Consider the following 10,843-nt stretch of genomic DNA (forward strand, 5'->3'; position numbering starts at 1 on the left):
ATTCTAATGTAAAACAATAACAAAGATTTCCTTCTCTTTCTTTTCCTCCTCCAATCCTCTCTCTTTCATCCACAGCAAGAAAGCATATGTTATGGCCTACTACTTAGTAGTGTAGTGGGGATTTTTAGGTTGGTCATCGCTTAAGTTCGAATATGGGGAAAGAGAATATTAGTTCCCTTTCATTCTCGATAAACCCTTTTTCTTTAAGTTCTTTTTTAATTTAAAAAATATATTCTTCTTTTCCCTTTTTTGGGCCTCATAATTGTAATTAATATATAAAAATAAAAATTATTTCCATTTGATAATTTGAGCATATATGAAATTAAAACACTAATAGGCCCTAGAAGAACGCACCATATTATAATTACTAAACAGAATAAATAGCTCAACTAGATACAAGAATTTTAAGAACATGAACGTGTATGCTGAAAATATACATATGTTGTAAATTTGGGTGATTTCGATAAGGAAAATACTGAATGAGATATGAATCCTATACCAAAATTTCTTAACACGAATGAAAAATAATATAAATAAACAAGCAATGCTAAAAAATTAATTTTAACATTAAAATGGTTCACAAAAACTGATAACATAAACGAGGATTTACACGAGTAGCTCTACTGTTACCGGTTTCTTGCAAAAACAAAGATCAACAACCATCATAATGGTCGCTTCTTACTGATGCTGCAGGCACCCTTGTAAATATGTTCAAAAAGTGGCCCTTAAACTTGATGAATTTTTTAAAACAAAGCAACGCGGAATTGGTCATTAATAAATGGGTAGACGTTGCTTTCCTTGAGGGTTCCTTTGAATTAATCAAAAGAAGATTAAGAAATGTAAATCAGTTTGACAAAATGGTGAACACGTATGTATTGCAAACACAAGTAGTTGGACAGTTTATTGGCATTTTTTACAACGAAAATTATTGGAAAGTTTGAATCCAATTAAAATGCGGCAGACTTTACGGGATTTTATGGTAAATTACATGTAATCACCTTGGATTTTTATATTAATATATGATCTCCTTTGTATTTCAAAATATCCGCATAAACCCCTATTGTTTCATGTAATATGAAAAATAGACGGAAAACATCAATGGTTACAGTGATTGAACTAGATGTGCTCCAAAAATGCATGTGGTGAATTATTAATATCCGCTTAATGCTCCTACAATTCATAAATATCCACTTTAACCCTCTATAGATTTTGTATTTATCCACATAATTCTTCTATAACTTTATACAAGGTGGTCTGATTGTTGTTCGATTTAATATTTAAGTAAGGGCAATAATAGTAGTTCAACTAATAGTGTAACATAAGATATTTTTTTTGTAAAATTTCTATTTTATATGAAACCATAGAGGGTTTATATGAATATTGAAAACATTAGGGTTGTCATGTGACAATCAATGAATCTATAGGGATTATGTGTATAATTTATCCTTTTAACTATATATAGAGAACTTTTTCTTAAAAGTATTGAACTAGTAGGTAGAGATTCAATTTGGGTCCACTTTACTCAATAGAGCATTAGTCAAATTACAATTATCCTCCACGATGACGCTGTTTGATATTTGTTAGCATCCTGAAATTTGCAACCTATTATTGTCAAAATCCATTATTATTTTTTTTGTCGAACGGTCAAAATCTATTACTGACGTATTGAATTTTGGTTAGAGACCGTTCAGCTGATGGTTCACGTCCGGGCTACTTGGTTGACCGACTTTCTAAAATAAAGTCATCTTATGGACTGCTCGTTTTCGTGACCTGTACAACTTTCATGATCCCTCAACCAAAACTTTGGCACCTATGTTACAACTGTAATTTGTGGATTTTTAGCCTTTTGCTCTTTTGGTGCCTGCCTTTGAAATGATCTCCAGAAATTTGTTGCTCCACTTCCATTATTACATGCTTTGTTTGCTTATTAGCTTCCATACCGCACTCACTATCCTAACAGTACTACCGGCAGCATTTACAGAACCACAATTACTAAGGAATATATCTTCCTACTAGCTTCTTGGTACTAAGGGTAGCGATAAAGGGTTTTTTAGGATCCTTCAATACTTAACATTTTGGTACTTGTTTAATCTTTATGGAATTAGGTTGGACAGCACTTAAAATTCCTTTGCTAAAGTTCCAATGCGAAGCAAGAAAATACTGGTTCCTTTCATTCGTGAAAAACCCCTTTCCTCTAAGTTCTTTTTTTTTTTTTTTTTTTTCAAAAATCTGTTCTTCTTTTCCCTTTCTGGGCAATGATAAATGTTAATAATAACTAAAAAAATAAAAATTATTCACATTTGATAATTTCAGCATTTATGAAACTAAAACACTAATAGGTCGTAGAAGAATGTGCATCCTTATAATTACTAAACAGGATAAATATCTAAACTAGATACAAGCATCTTATGAACAACACAAATATGTACTCCAAAATATACATATTTGTAAAATTGGGTGATTTTGACAACAAAAATACTGAATTAGATATAAATCCTGCACAATAATTTCTTAACACGAACAAAAAACAATATAAACAGAACACCAATCTTGAAAAGTTAATTTTCACATAAATTAGAAGCCAACAAGCACATGGAGTATTAAATTGGTAATATAAATTGGACAGGTATTTCTTTCGTTGGAGGGCCCTTTGATTTAATGCTTGTCTCGTGATATTCCCACTTTAGCCAAAGAAAAAGAAAAGTCTATGAAATGTAAACAAGTTGGACAAAATGGTGAACACACTAATATATATTGCAAATGGTATTTTCAACAACGAAAATTATTTGGAAGTTTCAATCCAATAACGAAAATGCGACAGACTTTACATGATTTGACTAGGTTAAATTAACCTCTCCCCCTCCCCAAAAAAAAATAATTTTCATATTCCCACACAATCCCTTTAGGATTTCTAAATATTCATGTAACCTCCTATGATTTCATATGATATGAAAAATGGACAGGAAGCACCAATAGTTACACTGATTGAACTATATATAAAAAAGTGTGTGATAACATCAAAATATCCATTTAAAGTCCCTACGATTTGCATGAATATTCACTTTAGCCCTCAATAATTTTTCCATTTATCCACATTATTCCCGTATGATTTTATATAAGGTGGTTAAAGTATTGATTGATTTAGTGTGCTTGAATAAGGACAGTACTAGTAACTAACAATATTACGGGATTTATTTTCCTTCAAGTTTTCACTTTATATGAAATCACATGAGATTTATGTGGGTATTTAGAAATATAAGGTCGTTTATACGACAACTAATGAATCCACGGGGGGATTATCTATAATCTATCCTTTTAACTGTATATAGAGAACTCTTTCTCAAACCAGTATGAACTCTGAACTACTGGGTAGGGATTCCATCTGGGTCCACTTTATTCTTCTCAGCATTAGTCAATTTCCAATTATCCTCCACCAAGTGTCGTTGTTCGATACCCTTAGCATCTACTGACTATAGAATCTTGGTCACAGACCAGTCAGCTGATGGTTCAGGTCCAGGCGAGTTGGTTGTAAGACTTGCCAAGGTCAAGTTTTCCCAGGCCATAAGTTTTCCTGGCTTATACAACTTTCATGATCCCTCAAACAATACTTAATTTGGCTCCTAATCTACCAATCTAGTTTGTAGGTTGTTAGCGTTTTACTCTTTTGATGCCTTCGTTTGAAATGATCTCCAGAAATTTGTTGTTCCACTTCAAATGTTACATGCTTTGTTTGCTTAGCTTCCATACCATTGAATATTGTTGTTCCACTTCCAGCGACACAAGCCCCTGGAACTATCTTGACTCTTACTGTGGAAATATTACATACAATTCCGGCAGCACTTACAGAACCAATCTGAATTTCTTGCTTGACACTCTGTCTTCGCATGCATCTCGGACAGACAATAATGGCTTCTATAATTTCAGTACTGGCGATGACGCTTCAAACAAGGTCTATGGCGTCTTTCTCTGTCGAGGTGATGTCAACACTGATGTTTGCAAAGAATGCGTAGCAGATGCCCACATACGACTACTTGATGAGTGCCCGAATCAAACAGCTGCTATTGTTTGGTATGACGAGTGCTTGTTACGTTTTTCTGACCAGACGATCTTCTCCAAGGCTGATTTGGGAGAGAATTTGACTAGGTGCAATCCATTCGATGTCCCTGGACCTGACTGGGACAAATTCAAAATGGTATTGATAAATTTGTTGCACAACGCTGCGGATGAGGCTGCAAATCATACCTTGGGCAAAAAGTTTGCTGTCCAAGAAGGCAATTATTCCACTGATCAAAAGAGATTGTATACCCTTACGCAGTGCACACCAGATCTATCCCCTTATGACTGCAAAAGGTGCCTCACAGAGGCTATAATGGTTGTACCCGCTTGCTGTTCCAAGAAGCAGGGAGGGAGAGTAATCTATCCAAGCTGTAATCTGAGGTATGAGGTCTCCGTCTTCTATGATACTGTATCCTCTGCATCGCCAAACTCTCCTGGCGGTCCTCCTCCTAATTCCACTGAAGGTAAGTTCTGCAGCCTTGCTATGGCCGTTTCTTCTTGGAATTGGTGTTGAATACAATCTTAATTCTTACAATTTCTTGTTTGTAGTACTAAATTCACATGCCTTCATTTTAAATTCATACCTTTATTATTGGAATTAATATTATTGAAGTTAGTAGAATATGTAAATATAGGATGAGGGGTGTGAATTCACTTTCAATCGAAAATATGTACCTATAGGAGACCACCACGTAACTTATTGAATTTTCTAAGTCAAATTTTAGTTGAATACGCAACAGTAAGATTTCAGCATTAGCACATCTTACTGATCACATGCATCATCATTTGTCATTTATGGAAGATTTTAAGTGGAGTCATACTTCTTAGGACAGTAAATTTAGTCTTTTTGCAAGCATTAGGACTATAATAACTATTGAATAGATGTTGAAGTAGAATTGCTATGGTCATTGCGGAATCCGTTGCATTACGTTTTTATTTAGTTATCTATCCATTTATCTATTATATGGTTTTTAAAACTCATATACTTATGTTATAATTTTATTTTGATTGGTTGATCAGCATACATGAATATAAAGTGCATTTGAGAAAGTTTTTGCATTCAATTTGCTAGAAACATTTACATAGTGTAAAAGGGTTTAAGTTCATGGAAATTTTGCAATGATTAATCAAATGGAAAAAGTTTGGTATTTTTAATTTAACTTTTGTGTGTAACTAAAATAGTACATGAGTTATATTATGGATGGTATTGATAGCAAAATTGATGTAAAAAAATGAAATTACTATGGCATAATGCAAAGAAGAATCCGTTTTAGTTTTTCCAATTTAAGACAAAGACATTGAAGAAGATCGAGGATGTATTGTATGCATGTAAAAGATTTTCCGTTATAGTGCAATATAATTTGTTTGCTAGTTTGAAATCTGATATTAAATAAGTAAATTAATGGTACTTCTTTGTGGTTTAATGTTTTGCCTCTTAACCTCTTGTGGTTTCAAAATCGCAATTTTACCTTAGTTGTGCTTTGGTAACGTGGAGGCATTTGATCTTTCTTTGTTTTGTAACAAAACTAGCTGTCAAAATTTTGAATACAATTATTAAGAACTAAAGTAGGATGAATTTCATATTTTAAGAAATAAAGTGCTCTACTTTGAAATTTAATGATTAAAGTGGCAGTGTGTCTATAGTTCAAGAGCCCAAAGTAGAAAATAGCTGAGAAAAAAATATACAAGACAAATATTAGCATTAAAATCAACCAATACCATATTTACCCTCTTTGAAGTTAATTTAGCCTAAAAAGGAAAAATCAGTGATCCACTTTCCAAGAAAGTTCAAGGGGCCAAGATAATAGGATAATTTCACATGCACAAGGGGATCATGAGGTAACGCACTATATGCTTAGTGGCTAAGGTTGAGACCTTAGAATTTAGAGATCTTAGATTCAAATTCCCTTTCTCCTCCACTTTTAAATCCTATCATTGTTTTCTTGCCAAATAAAATTTTTTTACATTTGTTTCACAATGGATTTTCTGTTTTACTTATTATTTCATCCCCTATAGTTATTGAATCTGACGTGACCCTAGCAGTTGAAACAATCAGCCCAATGAAATCGGCTTACAAATGAGTTGAGTCAAGTCAACTTTCGTTTAATCGATCCAAACTTGACTTAGTTTTATCAAACTCAAACTTGAGCTCGAACTCGATGAGCTCTCAATGTAACAACTCGAGCTCAAGTTTGACTCAAATTCGAATCGAAATTGAATTCAACCTTGAGCTTAAAAAAAATATTTATTTTATTTTTTAAAAGGGAATAAAATAATAATTTTCTTAACAAATAATAAACTATTAGGAATATATGTGTAATTTTATTATTAAAATAAAAATTAATATATATATAATTAAGTCGGCTTATGAATTAATGAGTTGAATATCTTTGAACTCGAGTTCGAATTCGAGTTCGACTTGATCAGGTTGAGCCCGACTCGAGTTCGATGTTGATGGAGCTCGAGTTGTCGTGAGCAGCATATCGAGCTCGAGCTGAGCTTTGGATTGAATTGCTTGTAAGCGGTTCGATTAGTTTGCAACCCTACCAATAACTCGACCATCCGGCCGAAAGGATTTCCAGTTTGATCGGAGAATGAATTAGTCCGATCAAACCTGTTTGACATGGTGGTTCAATCGGAGCCCCTCCAGTTTTCCAGTTGACTAGGTTCTTTTTTCTAATACAAGTGTGGATCATTGTTTTTGAAATAAAGTGTACTATACTTTTGACTAGATTTGTATGTTGGATTTTCATTTAAATGTGTATAAAATTTTACTACTTTCTTAGTTTTTACTTGATAATTAAATGTTTTATCACATAAACTTGTTTACTTTTTTGTTATACAATTAATTCTTTTAACTTTCAAACTTACAATATTTGAGTTGTTAAAAATTATTTTATTTTTGAAAGATAAAATAATAAAAATTATGCTATATCTTTGAAAATAAGTGATACAATTTTGTTCTATATTTGAATGTGTTATTTAATTATGTGCAAGTACAGTAAAATGAAATTGAATCTTCTATTAATATTTGTATGTTCATTATATATCTTTCAAAGTATAATAATTAGTATTTAAAAGCACTTTATTACTATTTTATATTTGTAAATATTAATTTAGTACCCACTAGTTCAACCAATGACTGATTGGTTAAACTAGTCACCCATTGCCTTGGTCCCTTTGTTGGATTTCTTGTCCGATCGAATTTAATAACTATGCATATTGCCATGTATTCTTCATATAAGGTCATAAAAAATCAAAATGGAATAACTAAAAACAAATACATGACCAAAGAACAAAAAACACAGTAGGGGAAACACATCGTTGGATGATTTCCCGCCTCAGATCCGTGGTCACCTGAAAGCGAAGGAAACTTATGCTATCCAATTTCACAAATGTGCGGTACGAAATCATCCAGCAAATAAGAAATAAGGACTTGCACTTCTACACAAGGCTGCAAGTGCATAGGCTAAAGAATTTTTGGTGATTTGTCTCTCTTCTTAATTTTCGTAATTAATTTTCTTCGACCTTTTTTCTTCTATAGCAATTCTTTGGCCTAAAAAAGCAATCTCATTTGTTTGGTTTTATTTTCAAAATATTTGCCATTGTTCTCATTTCTTTATAATCACTAGGTCTGGACAGCCTCGCTTACAATTTGTAGTCGTAATGTGGTCCAAACACAGTTAAGCTTGTGTATGTTCAAACCTCAGGGGAGTTTCTTAATATTAATCCATAATATTGAAAATTGATGATGAAAATCTCTCTTCATTTACCATCAACATGAAGCATGTGAGACCAAGGTAGTGAAAAACTTTTAAAGAATATTTGAAAAAAAAATTCTTTCAAATAATGTGTTTTTGCATAGCTTTTTGGGTTAGGCTCTTCTCCATTAATTGAAGAAAATTTTTTCTCCATTACACCTAAGTAAACATGGTTATAATACTATGTTTGAAATAAAAGGTCATCCAAATTATATTTCTGGTGTTGTTTAAAGTATATTAAAAAATTCAAATTAAATTGATTAAATTTTACTATTGGATCAAACTTGACATTTTTTTAAATATAATTTTGGCCCATATTGCACCGTCAAAGTGTTTTGTACAAATTGAATGACAAAAAATTCATAAATGAGAATGAATTTTAAGTATGTTGATCTACTTGTGGAAGTAAAATTATTGACATAAATAGATTGTTATGAAAAATTTAGGCACATAAATGGTGAGAAAGTAATAGAGAGGATCTCAACTCTAGCTTTTTGTCTATGTAAGGCTGTCTCAGAGTGACTCTGCCTCGAAGTTTAATAAACTTGATCTCCTATGATCAGCTGACTTTCGAAGCTAAATTAAACTAACTTTCATCCAGGCAAAGGGCGAAGCCCCCCGCGAGCAGCTTTTTCAATTGCTGTCCCATTAATTGGGGTTGCTGTTGTGCTATTTGTCATGGCTTTAGTTTTCCTGAAAAGAAGATTGCGGAAGAGTTATGTTGCTATGGCACCGGAAACAAGTGGTAAAGTTTATTGATTGCAATTACAGGAAACCTCAGAGGTTTTTGAACTAATAAATTGAGTGAAGTTGCTTATCCCTGGTGTAGATGGAGTTGCTGAAATCTTAACAGCCGAATCCTTACAGTATAGCTTAACTGAAATTCAAATTGCCACAAATAACTTCTCTGTGGATAACAAAATTGGCGAAGGTGGATTTGGTCGTGTATACAAGGTCTTTGCATGAAATATTTTGCTTTTGTGAATTTGAATATCTACACATTTAATATTTCAATTAAATTCTAGTATGCATGTTTAATCAGGGTGTACTTGGTAATGGACAAGAAGTAGCTGTTAAAAGGCTGTCAAGGAGCTCAGTGCAAGGTGCAGAAGAATTTAAAAATGAAATTGTAGTAGTTGCAAAGCTTCAACACAGAAATCTAGTTCGGCTGTTGGGATTTTGCCTGGAAGGAGAAGAAAAGATACTCATCTATGAATTTGTTGCCAACAAAAGCCTTGACTACTTTCTCTTTGGTGGGTTCAATCTAGACATACTTATAGTAATTTTTTGTTGTTCCATGTGATCTTGTTCTATTTGTTGTTGTTCCATGTGATCTTGTTCTATAGTAATTTTTTGTTGTTCCATGTGACTTGCCATTTTATGGAAATGACGGACAAATCGCCTCTAGAAATGTTTAATTGGTGTGAATTCTACAATCACTCACTCAATTGTCAAAGTGGGATGATTTCATTAATAATTATACTGAAGTGGGACAATTTAAAACCTTTAGGGTGAAGTGTCTGTGGAGTGCATTTATATTTTAAAAGCTAAACATATGCTTTCTGGAGTTATTGTTTAAATTTGTGTAGATCCAGAAAATAAACGATCATTGAACTGGTCAAGACGTTACAATATCATTGGAGGTATAGCAAAAGGACTTCTTTATCTGCATGAGGATTCTCGTCTAAGAATTGTTCATCGCGATCTCAAAATAAGTAATATATTATTGGATGGAAATATGAGTCCAAAGATAGCAGATTTTGGCATGGCAAAGATTTGTGGAGTTGATCAATATGAAGGAAACACAAATAGAATTGCAGGGACAGTATAAGTTTTGCTCCCATACTATCTTTTCTCACATAATATCACTTTGAATCTTTCATGGAAAATTATGTACACCTCCATTTGATTGCATCATTCGGATTATCTTTGTGCTGATTATAACAATCGTTGTGGCTTGTAGTGGTTATATGGCTCCTGAATACACAAGGTGGGGTCAGTTCTCACTAAAGTCAGACGTGTTTAGTTTTGGGGTTGTAATTTTGGAAATTGTCATGGGCAAGAAGAGCAGTGACTTCCATCAATCTAGAGATTCCGAAGACCTTCTAAGCTATGTAAGTACAAATTGCAAAACCTTTGCTATAGTTGTTACCTTTTTTTTTTTTGGCTTTTGCAGAACTGGGGAGGAGGATTTGATATTGGCACTCCTAATTTTCAACCTTTTATCTTTTCTTTTTTTTCATTATTAAATTCACCTAAACTTGCAATACCATTTTTTGTGTGAACCAGACCAAAATGGCACGATAATTTATGAACTACCTGCCCTAAATAAATACGTACTTCTGTTTATGTGCTTCTTATGGAAATTTTTAGATGTCGGATGCAAGACTTGTCATAATTGCTATTCTTTCTCTCGTTTTGTACGTTGTCACACACTCAAAGTAGAGTACTTGTAAATTTTAGTAAAGACCATTGTACTTCTTTCTCAGGTTATACTTAACTACAATGATGGGAAAAAAGGTTGCGATTCGAAATCTTTTATGAATAAATCATATGTACACTGACAGTGTATATACTATTGTCGCGCCCCACTTTTTGATGATGTGGTGTGTGGTGTGTGTGAGAGTGAGTAGTGTGTATGATATACATGTGAACATGTGAAAATGAAAAGTAAAAGGCCATGGGACTTGAGAATGCGACGATTTTGGCCAAACGAAGTTCAAAAAGGGTTTTTTAAAGAAAATGGAGTCGCCACTTGGTATAGAGTTAGGGTGTACCAAGTCACCCAAAAGTAATTTTTTGGAAAAGCGAAATAGACAAACCCTTTTTAAAACTTTTAGGTCTACGTAACCAAAGCGAGGGATCGGGGGTCACATTTGATAAGGGAGAAGGCGAAGGCAAAGCCTAAGGCACTCCCTTACCCTAGCAAAGGTTAGTTGCGTGACTTAACCCTTCTTTTCCTAGTTTTTCTACCCAAAGTATGTATCGCATGTTGGATATAACTATATGAATGCAAGAAGGAAAGA

General features: G+C 33.2%; 1 protein-coding gene across 1 annotated transcript; it reads left to right on the top strand.

Annotated features, from left to right (window-relative positions):
• Positions 1-3,694: 3,694 nt before the first annotated feature.
• Positions 3,695-9,648, top strand: LOC113687331 (cysteine-rich receptor-like protein kinase 25). The gene is made up of 5 exons (XM_072048664.1): positions 3,695-4,520; positions 8,419-8,559; positions 8,653-8,771; positions 8,860-9,070; positions 9,407-9,648. Exons 1-5 carry the CDS (start codon positions 3,722-3,724, stop codon positions 9,646-9,648), a joined length of 1,512 nt encoding a protein of 503 aa, XP_071904765.1. The 5' UTR covers positions 3,695-3,721.
• Positions 9,649-10,843: the final 1,195 nt, after the last annotated feature.

Source organism: Coffea arabica, chromosome 5e (genome assembly GCF_036785885.1).
Source record: "Coffea arabica cultivar ET-39 chromosome 5e, Coffea Arabica ET-39 HiFi, whole genome shotgun sequence".
Lineage (NCBI taxonomy): Eukaryota > Viridiplantae > Streptophyta > Magnoliopsida > Gentianales > Rubiaceae > Coffea > Coffea arabica.

Bases quoted from the DNA above. Each gene is read 5' to 3' on its own strand.
- LOC113687331 (XM_072048664.1), top strand. From the start codon at position 3,722: ATGCTTTGTTTGCTTAGCTTCCATACCATTGAATATTGTTGTTCCACT. The intron at 8,560-8,652 runs GTGGTAAAGTTT...GTGTAGATGGAG, and splicing joins TGCTATGGCACCGGAAACAA to TTGCTGAAATCTTAACAGCC. The intron at 9,071-9,406 runs GTGGGTTCAATC...AAATTTGTGTAG, and splicing joins CCTTGACTACTTTCTCTTTG to ATCCAGAAAATAAACGATCA.